We start from the raw sequence: 22,854 nt of genomic DNA, 5'->3' as shown, positions 1-22,854 counted from the left end.
AAGGCTGACAATCAGCCAATGGCGTCGCGCCACGTCAAGATTTGGGTGTTGAGCTGGGGAATATAGGTTTTCTTTTATTTCAGAATTTAATTTATGGAAAAGGTTGTAAGATGCTATTATTTTTTATATTAAAGTAACCCCTTAAAAAGCTTTCTTGAATAGTTTCTAAATTTTACATCCTAATGTTTTAATAATAAAGTAAACCCTTAAAAAAGCTTTCTTGAATAGTGTACAAATTCAATTAGTTTACTAGGAGTACTACGTAAGCTTTTTAGCTTAGGATTCATGTTGTGAATTATTTCAGATTATCTCTTAGATCTGTTGAGAAATATTATGAAATTTATTTATAATGTTATTAAATTGAAAACAATTTCGCATTTATTAGTACATAGATTTTTACCACTAAATTTATATTTGTATCACATCTTAATCCTAGTTTTCAAACTTTAACTCTCGTCACACTTCTATATTTTTATCTCTAAATAAAAATCAGGGCATGTTATTTTTCCGCGTGGAAAAATACAAGCATATGTATTTTGTAAGTATATTATTTTAACAATTTAAAAGAATAAGAAATTGCATCAGCAAATTAACTCACATAATTTCTTTCACAATTCAAACCCAGCTGAAGTAGTTTCATGTAGTTTTAGCTAGTAGTACTTCAAAGCATCGATTTCTCAAAAAGCAAAAAAAAAACTTGCTGCTTACTGAGACCGGTCTGACAATTAGTGTTTTTCCCAATCGGATCACCAACTGATGCATAACTACAAATATTACAATCGGATCACCAAGTGATGCAACCAGACGAGGGACGGGACGAGTGTGTATGACACAAGACTCGCTCATCGTTGATTCAACTGATTGCAGTACTTCTTGAAATTCAAGGCCACATCCGCCAGAAAGTCACTGCCAATATAAATAGACAGGAACATTATCAAGAACACTCGACAATCAGTTAAAAGTTTTTGTTTCTTCGCCTCTTCAAAACACTACTTACAAGATTCGATCAGCCTTTTCTGATGAATTCCACCTACGACTCCATGGATATTCTGATAGAGTGGGTGACTTGACAGGTGCACCATGTGCATTGAAATGCTGCAGATGCACATGCTAAGCTCATCAGTTTATAAAGCGAATTAGAGATGGTGTGGGCAAACACTGGATTTTACCAAATGACAAATGCATTGAAGGTAGATTCCATAACTTGTGAAAATCCGCCATACGATATTAATGTAAGCCATCTAAAACTAATGAAATATAATCTGGGAAGTACTGTGATTGGAATGATTCTTGCCTGGGAACTCTGAAGTACTAAAGCTGGCTGCTGCTTTGGGAACTGAAGAGAGAGAGTGAAATGAACCTGACAAGAAAAGGTTGAAAGAATTAAACGTCCATCACCGTAGAGTACTTCTCCCCCAAGTAGGAAGAACATCTGGTTAGCAGTATGCTAGTGTAGCTATTTTCAAGCAAACAGCAAGCTAATTGTAACAGGCTATCAGATTCTACAGAAGACGCAACATAAAACAGTATAGAGTCTGCTATATATGCTACCTGAAACGTGAACAATCCAGATGAACATAGGAACGTTGCTCTCTTGCAAAAGACCTGGGATGGAAGCAGGGTTGATCAGTTTTATATCAATAAAAATTCAGACACAGATAAATAAAATCCAATAATAAGAAGTTCCATTGCTCAATGTAGAGGAGCCAAACAGGATCAGCTTCTATAGGCCTTCCAAGATGAGGTGCCAATGACTGGATAAACTTCCTTCTTATTTCAATTGATGAGACTGCATCTTTAACCTGTCAAAGAGATTGAAAGTATTTCTTATTAGTATTAGCTTGCGCTAAAGCCTAAAACTATGTTATCAAAAAAATAAATGGAAAAATTGTAGCAAACCTGTGTGTTCACCATTTGTTCCAGATTTGGAAGATATTCAGCTGTGCACCTGCAGAGGGATACACAGATCATATAGAGAAAAAGGACACCACAAAGGTCATATACGTATTAATAAGGAAAGGTGGGCGTTTCACGTTTAATCGTTTACACAAAATTCAGTCTAAGAATCTAACCAAAAAAGAACATATACTCAACTGCAACATAACTTACATCCCATCCACCCAAGAGGAAGTTTAAAATCTTCAGTAGAAAATAAGGCTTTCAGTTCCGAAGAAGGGATCAACTTTAGACGTGGAGTTGGTGGCACGCTAGAATACTTTTTCCCAACTGGAAATATAACCTATTAATTAATATTATAAAATGAATCTCAGTCAATAAGTGAAAGGTGACTGAATATAGTTAGTAACTTAGTATAGGAAAAACAATGATGTGAATATTGTAAGTTGCGTAGTCTACTGTGAATCCTGAAGCTATGTTTGTAGTACATCATTGTAATATATAAGTAGTCAAAGAAGTAAAGAAGATATGGTGGGTGGGTCTGGGATTAGAAGTATTGCTAACGGCTCTTAAAGTTTCCACTGATTGCTGATGTCATGGCTGCTGTGTACTATAGGACAAACCATGTTTAACCATTATTCTCCCTACTCTTTCCACCAACAGTGGAGTGCTTATCTGGCTTCCCCTTTTCTTTGTGCCCCTATTTCTTAACATCGCTAAGTAAGACAAAAATGAAGCTGTGAACATTCGGTCAATCGGTCATCGTCTGATTTTTTGATTAATTATGTCGATATCATTTAGAATATTCCTAAACTGATATTACTTCCAAGCACTGCATCATTTATTCCAATTAGAATAGGCTTAAGGGGAACCAACTTTTCCATACCAACCTGTAAGTATACTTTCTGTGGATGTCTCCAGGTGCATCCTGCAACCAATTTATTTAAATCGATATCCAATAAAGGCACAGCAAACTTAACCTCCTCTGGCTACACTACAATCAAATGGCAAAAAATACCATGAGCCAAGTTAGAGGGTTATATCCATTTAAGATTCTCAAATCATACAAGAAAGGGAGCCAAAGTGCCAAACACATTTATCATCTTGAATTACCTTGTCGGTCCCTAAACTCATATGCATCTCAATTCCCTGTAAAAGAATGGAGGTGATCAGAACTTATTGAGGCATGCAACTGCTGCAAGAAACTAGAAGGAGAGATTTGTTCACATGTAAAACCAATTAAGAACCAAACTCTGACATAAAGAGGAAAGATCAGAAAGTCGAAGAGGGCTCCATAAAATCCCATATGCCCAAATGGATGTATCAGCACATTTATTGGAAAAGAACATGATGTCATTACAAATAATATCACTTACAGACAGTTCACATGAAGTGAAAAAGAATATGATGCAATGTTGGCCTAAATACTAAATTAGATATACACATTGAAATGTTTGACCGGCATAATTTGTAACTTCCAATCAAAAACCTAATACCCTCCGACAAACCAAAATTCCAGGCATTGTCTAAAGTATGCAACATGGAAGAAAGAATTACAGACCATTGTCAGATAAAACCATGCTGTGTTTCAGTGAGAGAAAAGAGCCAAATGCTTTGTTGTAATTGCAACATATACTCCCTCCGTCCCACAATAATTGTCACTCTTATTGTGGGCACGAGTTTTAAAAAATGTAAAGAAAAGTTAGTTGGAAAAGTTAGTGGAATGTGGAACCCACTTTTTTATTTGGTTTTATAATAAAATGTGAGTGAAGTGAGTTAGTGGAATGTGGGACCTACTTACCATTCATGGTAAAAATGAAGTGTGACAATTATTGTGGGACGGACCGAAATGGAAAAGAGCGACAATTATTGTGGGACGGAGGGAGTAATAAATTGTGCAGATGACGAGCGCAGAGCAATTGGTAAGACTCTTCCCCTCTGACTTGAGTCAAGGAATATACGTGAATGGTAACTCCAGAGAAAAGAAATAAAAACTGTGCAAGCAAGGTAAAAATGGCCTTGTTGATGTCTTCATAGAAATCAAATCAGACCTTTAGGAACACAACTAAACAGCTAGCATTTACATAAAACAACAAGCTGCAGATTAATACAGCTGACAAGGCATTGGAAAAGCCAAATTCCGAGAATAAAGATATGATGAAGAGTGGAGACTCTATCCTAGGCTAAGACATGGATACAATAAACCAAAAAAAAAGGTAAGATGTGCATACACGCATGGACAAAATAACAAAGCATCATTATAGTCCTTACTTACAAGGTTATATGATTGCATGTGTTCTAAGATATTAGGATAGTAACTAATAAATCATTTCATATCAAATTCTTAATTGAGAATGTAAGGCACAAAAGCATAGCATAACTTCGAGTTGAATTAGATGAAGTGATGAACACCAAATTGCATGCAGAAGACAAGAGAAGCTAAATGCATCAGAAGGTCAGGAATTCAGAAAACCCAAACACTGCATGCAAATCTGAACGCAAATAGCAAACTTAACTATGGTAAGCCATTTCTTTCAAAAAAAATATACCAACACTAACCTCTCTTGAAAGCATAGTACTGATTTCAAATTTTACTCTCTCATCATCAATCTCACCTATCCGTCTCCTTTGGTATGCCATATATGCATCCCTACAACAATAATTCATATTGGAGACAAACACCCCATAAGAAAAAACACAATAAACTACCCATCCTCCTTTTCATTGCAGTCAATGTACACATAAAAAACCCTCACCTTAGCTCAACAATAAGAGAGTGTAACTGTGATGGATCCCTACTATTCCAATTGGCCAAACTATTTTTACTAGACTGTCCAGTGCCACTGCCATACGGCTGGAAACCTTCATCTTCAGGTCCAAATATCACATCAGGCGCCGCCAGCGGATACATAGCATTGAATGTTATATCCCCTTAAATCAACAATCATATCTTAGAATTCAACATATTAATATAACTAGGCCACAGAAAACGTAGAATTTATAAGAACGAAAATTGAAAATGTTATCACTCACATTTTGGGTTTTTTCTATTTTTGTTCTAGAATGAAACTTAGATTCCGTGTTTGTACTAAACTTTTTTTTTATTCCGTGTTTGGGAGAGACGCATGACCCTCATGCGTCTCCTTTTAATGAAACGCATGACGATTATGCGTCTTTGTGAGAGACGTATGAGGGACATGCGTCTCTCAATTTTTTCTAATTGTGAGATTGCAAGTGGCAAAACACCCGACCGGGTGATTTGCACAGAGACGCATAATCGTCATGCGTTTCATTAAAAGGAGACGCATGAGGGTCATGCGTCTCTCCCAAACATGGAATAAAAAAAAAGTTTAGTACAAACACGGAATCTAAGTTTCATTCTAGAACAAAAATAGAAATTACCCCTCACATTTTATGTTGTCGAGGCAGTAAGGGATAACTAGAGTGAAGCGATCAAGAAAGTTAGGGTTTTTGCATCCCGACCACATTTGCTCAACCTACAACGTCATTTCATCGTCTTGCTGAGCTAAGAGTTTTTTTATTCGAAGATGATTCCAATTTGTCAAGTAAAACCGGTAAAGGTGGAGAAGAGTGCGTTTACATTTGTGCTTTTCAAACAACGAGGCCCGTACCTTAACAGAGAAAGGGCTGTGGCCGATGAGATAATTGATTTGGGCGGAGATGAGCGGCGGCACGGTGTCGATCGCCATGGCTCCGGTGAATGATTTAAGCGGAAAACGGGCCGTAACAACTTTGGGTTGAGCTACATCGATCTATATCAATACTTAATGATTTTATTGCTTAAAAAATCATGAAGTTTTGCCAAGTCATTACTCATTACTTGCATTAGTATTTTTTCGATTATTTCATTTGTTTGTATTTTGAGTAATTTGTGTTTGATGTAAAATATTCATGGAGTATAAGCTTAGGTTAAGTATTTACCCTTAAAATAGTTTCCCTCAATTCAAAATAGGTAGGAGAGTTGAGAAAAATACTACTAGTAAAATTTTAATAGTAGTACTATAATTTATCATTTTTAAAAGTTACAGAATTAATCAAAATTTGACTAAATTTTGTAATTTTCTACTGTACTAAAAAATGTAGATATTAATTTTGATAATTAAACTATTAAATTATAATTTATTTCATATGAGCATTAAACTTTGTGATTTATATTACTTGATTTTTTTATTTCAAAATTTTAATTAACTTATATTAAACGGTAATTAAACTTCTATTTAGCTTTTTCTTAAAATTAATTTAAAAAATTACTATCACATCATTCAATATTCAATATTGATAAAGATGGAGTTCGCATGAGTTTTTTTATTCAATATTCATCTATAAACACTTGGGGGTAGGATGCCAAAAAAATATAACAATAGTGAAAAGGGAATACACTAAAATTCATCTAAGGGAGAAGTGGGACACTTGGGGGATAGGATGCCAAAAAATATACGTCTCATAAAAATATGTGCACTTTTCATTTTTGTCCGTATCACTAAAATATATGCATTCTATTTTTGGAAAATTATAGTGTCATTTAAATAATGTAGGTCTCACTATCCACTAACTATGCTCTAACTATCATTCTTCTATTCTCTCTTACTTTATCATACCATTCTAATATCTCTTTTATTTTACCAATTTTATCTTAATTCTCGCGTCACATTCAATGCCGATATTTTAATGACAAGCCAAATCTGTTTGCAAGTTTTTCACCATGTGCAGCCCACAATCAAGTCATATTGCATGGTCAAATATTTCATGATTGGACATACATTTTGCATATGAGTTTCCAGGCACATTGATCTTAGTTTTGGACGATAGATATATGTTTTACAGTTTCAACTATTGTCTCGATTGCAGTTTGTACTATTCTATTTCCTACTTGTATATCAACAACATTTCATTTTTTATTGTCTTGTTGATGATGGTTGTACGTATTCTTCTGGTGCTGGTCAGGGAATATATTGTATTCTTATTATCTTTATCATAGTGTAAATTTATTCGAAGTTGATCTTGTAGTTTTTTTTCTCTATGCTGGGATTTACCACATAAATCTTGGTGTCTTTATTTTTTGTTGCAACTTTAATATCTTCTACTTGATTGACTCAAGTTGGATGCATTAGGAAAGGTTAATTAATCTTGAATTTATTTATTTTTTCTGCTAGGACACTCCTCCACAACAAATATCAACATGAAATTTTTTTGTCTAAGAAATTTTTAACCGTATTTTGAATGACTTTTGTTATTGGGAATACATCATAGTACTATTTTTTTCCTTACCTCATCGAAGTGGGCACAAATTTGTTCTTGGGCATACTACTTCTCAAAAAGTTGAGAAGAACACAAGCACAGGTACTAATGTGTTTCATAGAGTGTCTAAACTATGTTGCTAATTTAGGCTTAGGCCATCCGCAATGGGCGGACGATGGCACTCCCGATGGCGCGCATCGTCCGCGCCATTCATCGTCCGCCCCCACTGTGGGTGTGTGGCATAGGCCGCGGATGATAGTCGCGGCCTATGCTTCGGGCGCGACTTAAACCGCGGACGATGACCATCGTCCGCGCCATCGTCCGCTCCATTGCGGACGTCGCGGACGATGGCCATCGTCCGCGACATCGTCCGCCCCATTGTGAAGGCCGCGGACGATGGCACGCGGTTTCATTTTTTTATAAATAGCGTTCATTTGTAACATTTCATTTCACACGATTTCATCTTCGAAACTTACATTTACATAATTACTACGAAATGGATTCAAGCCCCAATAGCCCTACGTTTAGCGGAGAGGCGCATTGGCCGGGTACAGAACCCGGCGATTATCGTTCGTTCGGCGACAACACCCATTACGATCCCGATTTCAGTACGGAATCGTATGGGTTGTCTGATATAGAGCCGTTGCCGCACCGCCCAACCGCATCGACCGATCCCGCCCCGCAGCGACCGGTGCCGCCAAGGGGAAGGCGAAGCGGAACCGGCAGCGGGCGCAGAAGTTGCCGCCTCCCGATGACTGCGATGAGTACGCCCCCGGCCGTACGAACTACACCGACGACGAAACTCTCACTTTGGCCCGGTGTTGGGTAGATATATCGGAAGATCCGATATTCGCCAACAACCAGAGACAGACCGCGTACTGGGAGCGCATCGCGGACCTCTACAATTCGGTCAAGCCCCCGACCGCGTACAAGCGCAAGAGTGAGCAACTCCGCAAGCACTGGGATCAAATCAAGAAGCAAGTGAACTTGTACTCGGCGGAGTTCGAGAAGTGCGCGCGGTCACAGGGGAGCGGCGAGAGCGTGCACGATGTGCGCTCTAAAGCGATGTTGTCGTACCGGTCGATGTTCGGCGAGTTCAAGCACGAGGCCATCTGGGCGCTCTTGAGGGAGAAGCAGAAGTTCCAAGGTGGAATTCTGCACACTGGTGCGCCGAAGAGGACGAAGGTCACCGAAGCTGGTGACTACACGAGCAGCGGCAGCGGCACTAACCCGGTTGACCTCAACCGGACATACGTGGATGAAGGGAGTTCCGGCACACCGGTGTCCTCCCGGCGTCCTCCCGGCATCAAGGCTGCGAAGGCCAAGGGGAAGGCGACCGCGACGTCATCGTCGACCGCTGCCGCCCCTGTTCCGGACCCGGATGAGCTCCTGACGCAGACGGCCACCTCGTTTGCGTCGTTAGCTACAGCGTCGATGGCAAGGACGATGTTGCAGACGCACAAGGCCCTCAAGAAGTGCGCTGACCCCGAACAAGCCGAGTATCTCCGTGCATTACTCGATGAGTTGCGTAGGAAGTTGGGAATTGGTCCGACTTAGTTTTTTTTCTTTTTTTAGTTGAATGGTGTAATTTTTTTTTATTAAAACTTCGCCGCTTGTTATTTAGTCGTTTTTTTTGCTCGTTACGTGTTATTTGAAAACAGTTAAATTAATTAAACAAAACAACAAAATGATGATGTGGCGCGTCATAGGACGCGCCTTAGGGCGCCCCACTGCAGGTGGAGAAGGAGGAGGATAAAAATGCTGACGTGGCGCGCCTTAGAGCGCCCCACTGCTGATGGTCTTAGCTATTTCAATCCCAACGCCTTCTTAACCACCGATGTAGCTTGTGAATGAACAGGGCTTGAAGAGAAATTTCGTACGCAAAACAGCCAAACTATTGGATTTCGTTCCCCTAGAACGCCCGGTGTCATATTGATCGATGATTTTAGTTTCATATTAGCCCAACATAATAGTCACACACTCTACAAAGTTAAAACTAAAAGGTTGGTTTTCTTTGCTGTGAACCTTTATGTTATGTGTCCCATAATTCATGTTGATATTATGTTTTTTAATCTTATTTTGAATAGAGAATGACATGATAACTAATTTGATAAGTTGTATCTAGTTTATAATCTTTTATGAAACTAACTCTGAAAATGATTATAATTTACATAATGTGGAATTGGTAAGTACAACAAAGAAAAAGAAAAAATTACAAGAAAGTTTTCATAAATATAAATTTAACTAAAGTTAATGGGAAAAAAATGAATCGAGAAAGTATACCAATATTCTCTGCCTCCATTAAAAAATTACTCCATTTCTACCACGTAGTCCATATGTCATTCCAAAGAAGAATTGTCACATTCTACACACCAATGAGATGACTTCTACTATTTGAATCTCTAGTATTGCATTGTATATTATCATGTGCACCTAATGTATCTCCATTGCTCCTAACATGTGAACTATGTTGGGGAATTTATACAAAACGTGAACAAATCGGATATCCCGAAAGGCGTGAAACAATTTCAGATCAAATCAATTTGGCGGTTCTACCAATATTTGATCGGATACAATTCAGGTTTCGAAGATATTCGTCTGTTGATTCTGTCCAACTTTGAACCCAGAAATTGATCATAAGAAGAGGCTGAAAAACAAAGAGTTGCGTCTCTTCATTTCACAACTGTTTTTAACAGTTTTTGGCGGGAATAGAAAATTGCAAAATAGTCCTTCAACTTTAAAAAATTACGTTTTCGGATGAATTTTCTGTACAGCTCGACCCCAGCCAAGGGCTGCCGCCCCTTGGACCCCGCTACTCGGGGGCGCTGCCCCCGAACCCCGTCTAATCATAATGAATTAGTGCCCTAGAACCCCGTCTAATCATAATGAATTCAAATAAGTATACACTCCGCACTTCCAACTTATTTGATGTCACATTATGATCACGTTAATCAATTAATTTAATCCAATTACACTAAAATATCCAACAAACTAAGTATAGACCAACTCGTATAAATGACAGAAAAATTGTTGTTGGTCGTATGGTAAATATCACATTATCCTCAAAATGTGAATGTGTTAAATGATTGTCGTGCCGAGTGGACCCGTTAGGTTGAAAGTCAAGCACATCTGACCAATGGGAAGCTCCCACGTGGCATTGCAATTACATCACGCCATATTAAACAAATCTTATGTAAAAACGTACAACTTTCCTCCCTTCCTCTTTCGCACTATTTCAACTTAAAATAAAGCTATGCGACCACGTTATGGCCAGCCATAAATTAATTAAATAACAAAAAAAATTTATTTTTTTTCAATTTTTTTGTTTAATACTACTTGATTTTACTTTTATATCATCTTCATTATATGTTGCTCAACATGTTAGTGTTGCTCTTTCGTAGTTTTTGCTCAACTTATTACTACTGTCATTTCTTGATGGTTGCTCAACATATACAATAATTCGTGGTATTAATGTATTTTACGTAATGGAATTCAAAGATAAGTATCAACTCACAAGTCCATTCACACACATATAAGTTTATATCGGTAATTCTAATTTTTTTATACATGTAAATGGACTAAATTAACTCTTTATGACCAGTCACGTTATGGCCATTTAGCATCACTTTTCAACTTAATTCTCTCTATCGACCGACCTCTCTCTGACCAATTCAATTCAAAGCTGGGCCCCGCCCACACAGGGACAACTGATGCTATTCATAATGACGCTTCTACCCTTTGGATTTGCTCCCCTTGTCAGCTCGGTCCTCTTGTGTTTAGTATGTGGATTAAATTAAGATTAGATGAGTATTTTTGTTTGTTTGCTTATTTTTTATTTTAAAAAGTAAAGTAAATTAAATATGGCATATCCGAAAGTGAAAAATAGAGAGGTAATCAGTTAACTCATTTTTTTAGCATATTTCTATTTTATTTTGTAAATTATCCATCTATAAAAGTGGTATCCAATCAAAGTCTGACATTGGAAAGTGAAAAGTAGTAAATACACAAAAAAGGGCTGGTCAAGTCAGACCACAACCATCATTAATGGTATACTATTAAAATAGTTCAAATTTTACTCGAATTGTTTAGCAACGCTGAGGGGGCAGAATAGTCAACTCAAATCCTTCGACCACCGACAGCGACAGCAACCGGCGGGGACTTGAGATTGGAAAATTTCTCCATTTTTTCACATTTATTATATTTAGTTAAAATATAAATAAATCGTAAAAAGTCAAGAGTTCTTCACTACTTGCTGACCCCCGTGTCCCGTGTCCTTTTTCCTTTGGCATTCTTCTTTCCCATTAAATTCAATGAACTCTGTTTTGTTTAATCAATTCCGATCTCATTTCACGCGCTTTTGCTGATTCGGTATTTCAACGCTTGTTTTTCCTGATTTTCTATCTCTGTTTAACCATTTTTTTTCATACAGGTTCTTTTTCAAGTTTTTTGCTCTCGGATTTCCGATATTTGTTGGCTGAGCTTCAGTTTGTGCAGATTTTGAGGTCTGATGTGTGCTTTTTTTTGTTTGAATTGAAGTTTATGTGAATAGGTGAGAGTCGTGTACAGTATGGGAGGGGTTTGCTCGGGAGGAACCGTTCGTAAAAATAGAAAAGCTTCGGACGTTGAGCGTGCGAAGAGTTCGGGGTTTTCGGGGAAGCTGAAATCAGTAGGGAGTTTTTCGAGGCAGAAGAAGCAGAAGAATGATGGTGATGTTGGTGATGATGAATCGTTTTCGTTTTCTGCTGGAGTCGAGGAGATTAAGAAGGCGCCGCAGCGCAGATTGTTTGATTCCGGCGAGCTGTATCAGTCGGTGATGTCCGGGGAATTGAATTCATCAACGCCGGCCAGGGCACCAGCGTACAAGGTATAGGTGTGATCTGTAAATGTTCAATATGCTTTTGATTTGTTCAGTTTGCAAAATTTGGATTTAGTTTATTGCGGAGAAGTGTGTAGTTTCGAATGCGGTAATCGAACTCTGTTCTGTCGAGTCGGTTGAGGAATGAGGTTGTTGTCGTTGTCGTTGTGAGTTGTGATTCATGTGAATATCTTTGCAAAGAGGTAAACAAACTGCATGTTGATTGAGCTTACTTCTGCAGTACGGGAGATGGTAAATGGTAGAATATGCTATAAGAAAGAGGAGTTGGAAACAGACTAATCTGATCAGCTTCTAGCGTGTGTTATGGACATGTGAAATTGTAGTGCATGATGAATGTTGATCAATTCCATTCTTTGCAAAACTTGCTGAGCACATGCTGGAGGAAGGGAAAAATAAAGAGAACTACACTATTGCTGCTATCTTGATTTTCTACGTCACTTCTTGATTGAGTCAGCTGAATGTTAGAGTTCTGATGTTCTCTTCCAAAAGTTCCTTCAGTTTTATGATTCAGCTGTGGGTTTACCCAACATTGTTGGAATGTGGAGAACGCCTAAAGTCATAGAAATACAACCTCTGATAGTCATATCTAAATTTGTTTCATTTGTTCTTGATATAGTGAGACGACTGCAGCAATACCTTTTTGTCTTGTTGATCTTACTCAATAGATATTTCGTTCTCTTGAAAAGCATAGCAGTGGACTCTGTTTGGTTTAATTTATTTCTTTTAACATGAGATGCTTCTTTACAAAATTTTGCTCTGACATTAACTCAAATTATTTCTTATGCTAGACACCTCAAATGACATCATTTCTTGGAAAGGCGGGCATAGTAGGTCTAGAGAAAGCAGTGGAGGTTTTAGATACTCTAGGTAGTAGCATGACCAACTTGAATTCTGGTGGGTTTACAACCAGTGTGTCTTCGAGGGGAAATAGAATATGCATATTAGCATTTGAAGTTGCCAATACCATAGCCAAAGGTGCAAACCTGTTGCAGTCTTTGTCAGAAGAAAATGTCCAATTCCTGAAAAAGGAGGTTTTGAATTCAGAAGGGGTGCGACAACTGGTTTCTACTGATATCGATGAACTTCTCAGGATTGCGGCTTCTGACAAAAGGTACTATATTATTTCTTGCTTACAAGAATCAGTGTCTCTCTCCCTCTATGCTTCTTTTCATAATTAATCATTTGTCTAAAGTTTCTTATTTGATTTCCTCTTTTCTGATTATCTCTAATGCTTGTATAGGGAAGAATTTGAAGTATTCTCTCGTGAGGTTGTCAGATTTGGAAATATGTGTAAAGACCCACAATGGCACAATTTGGATAGATTTTTTTCTAAGTAAGTGGTCCTTCAAGTTATCTTTAGTCTACTCATTTGTGTCTTGCAAAATGATGTTGATGTTAAAACCTGTTGTCATTCTAGGTTGGACTCAGATACCGATATCAGTAAACAACTAAGAGAAGATGCAGAAATGACTATGCAAGAACTAACCTCTTTGGCCCAGCATACATCTGTAAGTTTAATTCTAGTTCTTGATTCTAATAATTTGTTGTTATGTACTGTGATATCTGAGATAGCCCACTTAGGGGTTTTGATCATAAAGTCGTGATCCTTTATCTTTATAAAAGAAAGCTATAAGAAATGGTTGTAGGATCTTGATTATCGATTATACAGTCAGATCATATGCGAGTGTGTTTGATTAATTTGATTTAAAAGGTGTACTCAATCACATGTTCAAACCTAAGTAGAGCTGACTTGACAATTGTGCTATTGCATTGGGATTTGGTCCGACATGAATCATGACTTCTACATGAGACAATATTACTCAGCACGAACACAATGTAATAAGCATTTATTTGCTGCCTTGATGACTATTAATTGTAGTAATTACTTCCAAAGCTGTCTTGCATGCGAAATGAATTTCTTTATTTCTTTGAGAAAAAGTAAGTGGTTCCTCCATGAGAGTAGGACATGGTTGATGTCAAAGGAGGCTTTAATCAATTATATCAAAACCTTCATGGCTCTTTGTTAGTGATCGGGTTCAATTAATTAGAGCTAGCACTAACACCTATTCAGTTAGTATATTTGAAAGTTCAGTTGTTGTATTCTTCTGTTACTAATGAAAAGCTAATGCTGAATGCAGGAGTTGTATCACGAGTTCCATGCTTTGGACCGATTTGAGCAAGATTACCAGCGGAAGCTGGACGAAGTAGATTCGTTGCACCTTCCTCGAAAAGGTTTGTGATGTTTCTATGTATGTTTCTATGTTTATAGATCCTAAATTGCATCAATATTTATTTGGCACTTGGCAGCCTTTTCTACAGATATCTCATTTGCTTGTAATTTAGTGTGCTTTTTGATTTCTAGTATGGGTATTTTGGCATGAGCTGACATATACTCTCTTCATGGAGTCTTACAAATTGTGCACTGTTTGTAGCTCTTTACTGTAACTAGAAGTCATGGTAATACATTGAATTTGTTAATACTATCATTTACTATTGGATAACACTGGAACCAAAATGTGTTCAAAAGGATGCTTATTTTGATGAACACATCCTTTCTAGTATTATTTACATTATGATTAAAGCATTCGCTGGTATGTTTATTCTGCTTCTTCCTGTTTTATCAGGTTATTTTACTTTGTTGCATATATTTCTGTGGTTACAGGAGAAAGTCTGGCGATGTTACAGACTGAGCTAAAACATCAAAGAAAACTTGTACGGAGCTTGAAAAAGAAATCTCTGTGGTCTAAAAGTTTAGAGCAGGTATGCGCACAAACCGACTAGCTACTACTAACTGCTCCATAAACAGGTTGATGAACTAAAATTTTCAAAGGCAGGGGACTGAAACTTTTGTTTTAAAACTATTATATTAATAATTTTTCATTATTTATTTTGTTTATGGCCTATCATTAAAGATGTTTCTATAGTATTCACATTCTCTGTATATGTGTTCTCACAACAAATGATTAGGAATCACTGCTGATCGCAATAACAAGTGAAATCTAGAAACAACAATAGACATGTTTTACTTCAAATAATCTTTTGAATGCAAAGAGTCATAGTAAAGTCTCAAAGAATACCATAAATGATTTCAGTGTGTATTATTTACAAACTCTGACACCCAAGTGTCAAAAAATTCATTAAATTGTTACTTTATTTTTTATAGATTTGGCCCTTTGGAGTATAAAGAAAAAAGATCGGTTGATGAGTTTTGCATGGATGATATATTTTATAATATAGCAGAGGAATTTGAAATTATAATACATCTTTTACCTCAATAAAAAGATTTTTCAGAGTCAAACTGCCGTCTCAATATTTAAGAAATAGTGTCTATTGTTCTTCATTCCCATTTCCATAAGGATAAAAAGATTTAATTTCAACATGCATGACTACAGCATATATAGGTGATAACATTTTGTCTTCGATTTCTCGCAATATCCGATCCAGTACAAAAACGATTGGTTTTTGTCAAATTAGGCGTGTCTTGTGTACTGTTGAATGTTTTTACATGATAAGGATTTGGTATCTCGATAAATACATGTCCAGGATTCCTAACAAATAGATGTGTCACAAATTCCATATAGTTTCCTTCTCAGGTGCAATTTCTTTCAAATTTCTGTAATATCTATCTTAATATTTTTGACCTGGAATAGAAACAAATTTTTGAGGATTCAGTGGGACAAAAAAATGGAAAACATAATTTGATAGGGTCTGAAAAATTGTATATATAATTGTATTAAAACCAAAATTTCAAACATGTCACGTGTTGCAGATAGAGTTCAGGGCTGCAGCCCCTTTAGCTTCATCTCTGACAGCAAAACAAGCAATAGGAATCATTACTATTATTTTTTGAAGATATTTTTTTATAACCTTCAAGCGCTCACTTAAGAATATATATTGCGATGTTCATCACTGATTGAACTTCACATCCCTATTTTATCAATTATAGGTCGTGGAGAAGCTTGTTGACATTGTTACGTTCATTCACCAGGAAATTCCAGCAGTATTTGGAGATAATGGTAAGTGTAATATTCTGCATTTTCACTTTTTCCCTCCACTTAACCTCTTAATAGGTCATATATAAAAAAAGGGGAAGATCAGAGTTTCTAGTGATCATCACATATAGTTAATCAGAAATAAACAAGGGCAAATCTGATTGTTGTGTATATCATATCTTTCTTTGGCTACTTTATTGAATGAACTGTCATGGCATTGAGTAATGACATTACTGCTCCAAAACATTGCAAATTCTAACCAATTTATCTAGTTATTCTATGGTGGCTGAGTTCCATTTTGATTCTTAGGTTCCTCAGAAATTCAGGATTATTTATTTCACGCTAAATAACTCTTGTTGCCTGGAGGCTGTTTGATTTGTATGTCAGCATTTAAATTCAGCGGTACACTAACATTGGTATGGGATTGTGGGAATACCATTTGGGACAGAAAATTCCCTGCTCGATAACTCCTTGCTTACATGTTTTGTTGTGTGGGGACAATTTTTATTCGCAGTATACACATCATTCTCTTCAAACTTTGGATTGCGTATATATTTAATATCTCACCCATATACTTGCTCCTATTTTTCACTTTAACTCTTTTCTTGCTTGCTTAATTCATTTATGACTTTTCCCAATTGCTGCATAGAAGAGGTGGTAATAATATAAACACAATTATCTCAAGGGGCATGTAATTATGCCGATATTTGGTTCTGATAGGAATGAACTTTGTTTTTCTTTAATGTATGGCAGGGTTGTCACATGCTGGAAAGGTTTCTAGCAGTAAGACAGAGAGACTAGGGGTTGCTGGTCTTGCTTTACATTATGCTAACATAATTACTCAGATTGACAACGTAGTGAGTGATCAAAGACTTTATTTCTTTCATATATTCTGCACAGCAGAATTTCTTTTAGTTCCGATATTTATCTTGAATTTGATTCATTTAAGGCATCTCGTCCTACTTCTCTCCCCCCAAACATGAGAGATACATTGTACAATGGATTGCCACCAACCATCAAGACTGCACTTCGCTCACGGCTACAGACTGATATTAAGGAAGAGGTGTGTTCTTCAGATGACTGCGATTCTAAATTCCCATTTCCAAATTTCTTTTGGCAGTATTTTTATCATAAATTTTTGGTGAAGAGCAGTGTCTTGCATTAGTGTAATGAAATGTGAAGTGTTCTGTTGCATCGTTAAAGGGCTTAGATCATTCCTTTTTACAGTTAATTTCGTTCCATAATCTAATGGTTCAACTTTTCTTGCATGTTCTTGATGTTAGAGGTTTCGTAAGGGAGCAATTAATTAAGCAAATATGGAAGATAAACCTCATTTTATAAAAGTAACATATGCAGTTTGTTTCTTTGTGGTTTCTATATTGAGCTATTTCATCATGTCACATTGCAGCTGACTGTTCGTCAAATCAAAGACGAGATGGAAAAATCTCTCCAATGGCTTGTGCCAGTAGCAACAGATACTACCAAGTATGATAAATTTAACGATAAACATGTTATTTTTCGTTGGAGATTTCTTTTCCAACTTTTATGTGTACTGATGAAATAACACAATTCTTTTTCAACTTTGCCAACTGTTATCAGGGCACATCAAGGTTTCGGATGGGTTGGAGAATGGGCCAACAATGGGTTAGTTATCAACACACCACACCTATTTTCTTTAACCCCCTACCCCCACCCCCACCCCTGCAATACACATGTATAGTTACTGATTATTTTGAATCTCGACTTCCTAAATCCTAATGTGATTGAATTGTTATTTCTGACAGTAATGAATTCGGAAAGAAAACCGCCACACCCAGTAACCTGATTCGCCTCCAGACCCTGTATCACGCTGACAAACGTAAGGTGGATTCCTGCATCCTGGAGCTAGTTACTTGGCTGCATCGTCTGGTAAGTCTTGTGCGGTATAGAGATAACGGACTCAAGGCTCTGCCACAGCGCTCCCCAACTCGCAAAGGATCAAACATAAACATGGACAAACATAGCGACAAGACCAAAACCCATAAAGCTCAACTGTCTTCTGAGGATAAAAACCTATTAGAAGATGTGATGAAGAGGCGGAATTTGGTCCCTGGGCTGAGCAAAAGCCAGGAATTCGTGAAGAGTCGGAAGAACAGGGTTTGGGCACTAAGCAGGAGCACCGGGAACTCGCCGCGAAGAGAAATAAAGCATCAGACTGCAGCCCATGTGTTGGATGTATTAGATGGCTTAGATACATCCTTTTCAGTTCCCAGTGGAGATCTCATCAGGTGAATATTAATAATCCATTCTTTTATTTGATTCTGCTCAAATATATGAATCTTGGGCCGTATTGTATATATCCATGTCGTGAGGAATATGCTATAGCGTGTTATTAATACATATATTTAGTATAATACATCTACAATTTTTGTATTCAAATTTATTGGGAGAAAGTTCGAAATTCTGCTACTTGGTGGTAGACGTAGTATTCCATTTTTTGACTCTAACTTTCTTTTACCCAATTAATACCCGCAAGTGTACGGAGTTATTGTAGCATTTAGTAAGCAAGAGTATATCGTATCCCACAGAGATAATTAAGTTAAGTGTAAACCTAAGTATCACGAACAAATTTCAACTACTATCCAGACAATCAGGAAATTTTTGGGTTTTGAAACCGAAAACTACTAAAAGCATATAAACTCAAAGATTAAACTAAAGCACTTAAACAAGAAAAGTAATTAAGCAAGTTGTGAAAGATGATGGAGAAATATGCATAATTCAGAGATCCGATGCACAACTCATAGTCTAACACAATTGAAATAGATTTACCATTTGAAGTCTCAAGAATTGTTGAATCAATCATAATTGTAGATTAAACCCCCTCCCGAAGTGAGAAATCTGTAGATTTACCATTTGAAGTATCCAGAATTGTTGAATCAATCATAATTGTAGATTAAACCCCCTCCCGAGGTGAGAAATCTGTAAATTAGGTGTAATAATTGAAGTCTCCTTCTAATTCTTAGACCTAACTCCCAATAGTTTAATTAGATTAATGATCTCACTTAGAATCTCAACTCTCCCGAGTTCTATTGAATTAATGTGTGAATTATTCCTCTTTCAAGATTCATTATTTCATCTCTCGGTTACTCTAAGAGACCATAACGCTCCCAATTGGTGATCAAACAATTGATAGGAAAAAGCACAGGAATAATTCAAACAATCACAAGAGTAAGATAAAACGAAGTCAATTGAATTAAAACTATGAATCAATGCATCTTCAGTGCATCTTCACCAAGAATTCTACATGAAAAGTTTAGCTACTCATGTTCATGGAGAAAACCAAGTTTAACTCAAAGTATTTCATCAAAAACATGAAAGATAGATGCTAAGAACTCATGTGGAACGAATCTATGGAATGAAGCTTCAATCTTCTGATCTAGAGTCTTCAATCTTCAATTCTCTCTCTCAAAGGTGTTCTTGGGGTGTGTAGAGTGTGGTAGGCAGTAGGTGTAGAATGAATCTTAACCCTAGCCTTTTTCTCCTTCAAAAATCGTGTTTCAGCAAAATTAATTCGCCAAAACAGCGCACACGGCCGCGTAAATTTATAAGGGTAAAATTCACCCGGCCGCGTGACACTTTCGACTCCTTTATGTCTCTCCAACGCTGAATCTGCGACACCCGGCCGGGTGCATTTACAGGGTAATAATTTACCCGGCCGCGTGAGATTTTCTAGACAGCGCAGTATTCGTAAAACGGCCATAACTTCTTCTACGGGACTCCGATTGAGGCGTTTAAGATACCCACGCGAAGCTCTTTCGAAGACGAAGAGAATGATATGAATTGGGGGCTGATTGGACTTCAAAATCTTCGGTAAAGTAGTCTCAAACCAAGGCTGCTGCACATCGACGTATTTTATACTTTTTCTACACATTCTTAACAAAATGGTCAACATACCAACATAATAGAGAAATAGATATAAACACGCTTAATAATAGACGAAATATGATCAAATTCATACAAAACCACCCTCTAAAACCATGTAACATCCAAGTATGTTACAGTTGTTTGTAACACGGCTGCAATTCCGTTCCACGCACTAGTGCCGTAACCGTCTGTGCGTTGTCGTGATACGATTGGCGCGTGACCATCACGCGCCCCAACCCACAGAGTGACCTCACCTCGTCGCTCCGTCCGGCCATGATATGATTCCGGTAGCAAATTCTATCTATTCTATTAAATTAACAGCCCTAAATTAAGCTAAGCATTATGATAATAATCCAAAAATGACGTCCTTTTATGCCATACGGGTCTCAATAGTTAGCTCAGCCTACTTCCAATGCCGTTTTTGTGTGGTTCACTTCCATTTATATACTTTAGTTATTAATTACACATTTAATACAAACGAAAACTAACCAAAACCAATTCCATCCACTTAAGTTCAATACATAATGGTATTGAACTTTGCCGCTGCACCAAAATTATACTGTGCAAAACTTGCTGAGCACATGCAGAAGACAATGAGAAAATAAAGAGAGCTACACATATGCTGCTATCTTGATTTGCTACCTCTCATAATTTCGACATGACACGATAAGCCTCAGCACAAACACCACACAGTAAGCATGTATTACTGCCTTGATGAATATCAATGCAGTTATTATCACTTCCAAAGCTGTCTTGCATGCGAAATGGATTTCAATGAGATTTAAATCAGTTAAATCAAAACCTTTATGGTGCATAGTTAGATTGATTAGAGCTAGGTTTATTATCTACTGTTGGTTTTGAATGATTACTGAGAAACAGAGATAAATACTAGTCGGGCGTAATACAATCCAATGACGAATGAAGAAATTAAAGACAAATAAACTGAAACAAAAAATACAATAATCGAAACTATAAAGTGTAGATATAATTTGTAAGCCTAGTCGAGGAGTCATCTTTCCGCAAAACGAGATACGCCCCGGTAGTGCTTTCGGATTGGCGTGTCGTCCCCAAAAATAAAATGGCTTCGTCTTGTTCGTTGCAGCACCGCAAACAGAACAAGCTCCGACGAACCGGATGATGGCGAGGACAGTGCTTCGACGGAAGACTATGCAAATTATATGCTTGGTTTGCAATATGGTTCTTATATTGTGTAGAGAATGCAATGGATGCATGCCTATTTATAGGCCAAGTCCAATGCATGTGGAGGTGGAGTCAATGCAGGCATTAAGCATGCCATTATATTATGAGTTGACTGTAACCGCCAGGGGTTACAACCCGTTACGGGAGCTAGAGAGACACGATGCATCTGGACACGCTCCACGACGGGATTCATCGTGAACCTTTAGCACACGATGCGTCGGGGTCCATCGGGGACCTTTTGTCACCCGCTATGCGTCGGGGTCTATTGTGGACCATTTGGGACCCGCTATATGTCGGGGTCCGTCGTGGACATTTTAGCACCCGTTGTATGTCGGGTCCATCGTGAACCTTTTGACACATGGCACCCGGCAGACGAGGCGCCAGGCACGGGACACAGTGCACTGAGCACGGCTCGCGGCTCATGACGAGGCAGCGTGCACGCGTGGGATCTACTGCCCATCCTAGTCCACTATAATTATTACACGTAATAATTCATCTTATTAAATATATGTTTAATAAGGTTCTCTCCACCAATGTGGGATAATTAACTCTTTTAATTAATCCCTTGGTTTTATCTCATAGCATAGCTCACAATTGTGACAAACTTTAATTCATAATTTCTCACTCACCGGGAATCGGTTCGGAGAATATGAATATACCACAGTTATCTACTCCGAAAGTAGATCGTCGCTATTGCATTTAATTTTATTCATTAAATATATATTGAATCGGTCTCGTCACATTTATTATTGATCAAAGTCCATTGACCAAACACGATTCCAACATCTATTTCATTCATTAAATATATATTGAAAAGTTTTGTTGTTGTATTATGTTGTTACTAATAAAAAGATAAAGCTGATGTGTGTGATATAAAATGGACCAACTCGAAAGGCCCAGTGTCTTGGGTGTTTTAGAAGGTTTGGATCCATTCTTTTATTTGATTATATGCTCAAATAAATGAATCTTGGGCCATATTGTATATCTAGTGTGTTACTAATAGTACATCTACAGTTTTTGTATTCAAATTAATTGGGAGAAAGTTCTAAAATTCGTCTGCCTAGTACTACACCCTTTATAGAATCCTCAAAGAGGAAGGTTTTTCAACCATTCAGTTCGAATTTTTCATTTCTTTCCATTCTTTTTTCGTTCGAAATTCAAATAATTTGACTCAAACTATTAGGTAGGCTTTTTTAAAATTGACATTTAAATTATATACTGTTAGTGTTAATTTTATTTAAATAATTAAATTCACGTTTTAATATTATATTATTCGTAATAACAACAAATAATTTGATCTTGTTTTTTCTCCATATTCTATTTGACCTATTCAATACTTATGGCTTTTTTCGGTTTCTATTCTATAATAATATTTTTAATAGTTCGATTCGATTTTTCTAAAATCCGAATGCTTATTAGTAGGTATTGCTACGATGAATGAATTTATTATCTTACCTTAATTCATTAGTATTCGACATATTCTATACACGAAGTTAATGGGTTGCTCTTTGTTATTTTATTTTTTTGGTAAAATATAATACAAAACTTATTTTGTCAGTAAATTGTTATTGTCATAATTAAATGCAAAGAGACTGAATCTGCTAGATAACGTCCAACAAAAGTTCTTCTTATGCACTTTATCATTATTGAGTTTGGGGAATGGACTAAATTAGGAGTTACAGTACATTGTTTGGGGGTTGCATTTACATCCAACTTTCTAAGAAAAAA

At 37.1% G+C, this 22,854-nt stretch overlaps 1 protein-coding gene and 1 pseudogene across 3 annotated transcripts; one reads left to right on the top strand and one right to left on the bottom strand.

Moving 5' to 3' along the window:
- Window positions 1-576: 576 nt before the first annotated feature.
- Window positions 577-5,761, bottom strand: LOC121782442 (annotated as a pseudogene).
- Window positions 5,762-11,375: 5,614 nt separating this feature from the next.
- LOC121782421 (protein PSK SIMULATOR 2-like) lies at window positions 11,376-18,490 on the top strand. Of its 3 annotated transcripts, none has more exons than XM_042180275.1 (13): window positions 11,376-11,523; window positions 11,692-12,019; window positions 12,820-13,142; window positions 13,272-13,364; window positions 13,449-13,539; window positions 14,170-14,263; window positions 14,694-14,791; window positions 15,978-16,047; window positions 16,777-16,880; window positions 16,973-17,086; window positions 17,432-17,508; window positions 17,623-17,667; window positions 17,808-18,490. In XM_042180275.1, exons 2-13 carry the CDS (start codon window positions 11,723-11,725, stop codon window positions 18,292-18,294), a joined length of 1,893 nt encoding a protein of 630 aa, XP_042036209.1. In that variant the 5' UTR covers window positions 11,376-11,523; window positions 11,692-11,722; the 3' UTR covers window positions 18,295-18,490. The 3 variants fall into 3 exon arrangements, with proteins under 3 accessions (XP_042036209.1, XP_042036200.1, XP_042036216.1); XM_042180266.1 differs by having other exon boundaries at window positions 11,386-11,584; XM_042180282.1 differs by having other exon boundaries at window positions 11,386-12,019.
- Window positions 18,491-22,854: the final 4,364 nt, after the last annotated feature.

This window comes from Salvia splendens, chromosome 2, assembly GCF_004379255.2.
Source record: "Salvia splendens isolate huo1 chromosome 2, SspV2, whole genome shotgun sequence".
Lineage (NCBI taxonomy): Eukaryota > Viridiplantae > Streptophyta > Magnoliopsida > Lamiales > Lamiaceae > Salvia > Salvia splendens.
Note: the sequence above shows the minus strand (reverse complement) of the source record. Positions and strands in the feature narration are given on the sequence as shown.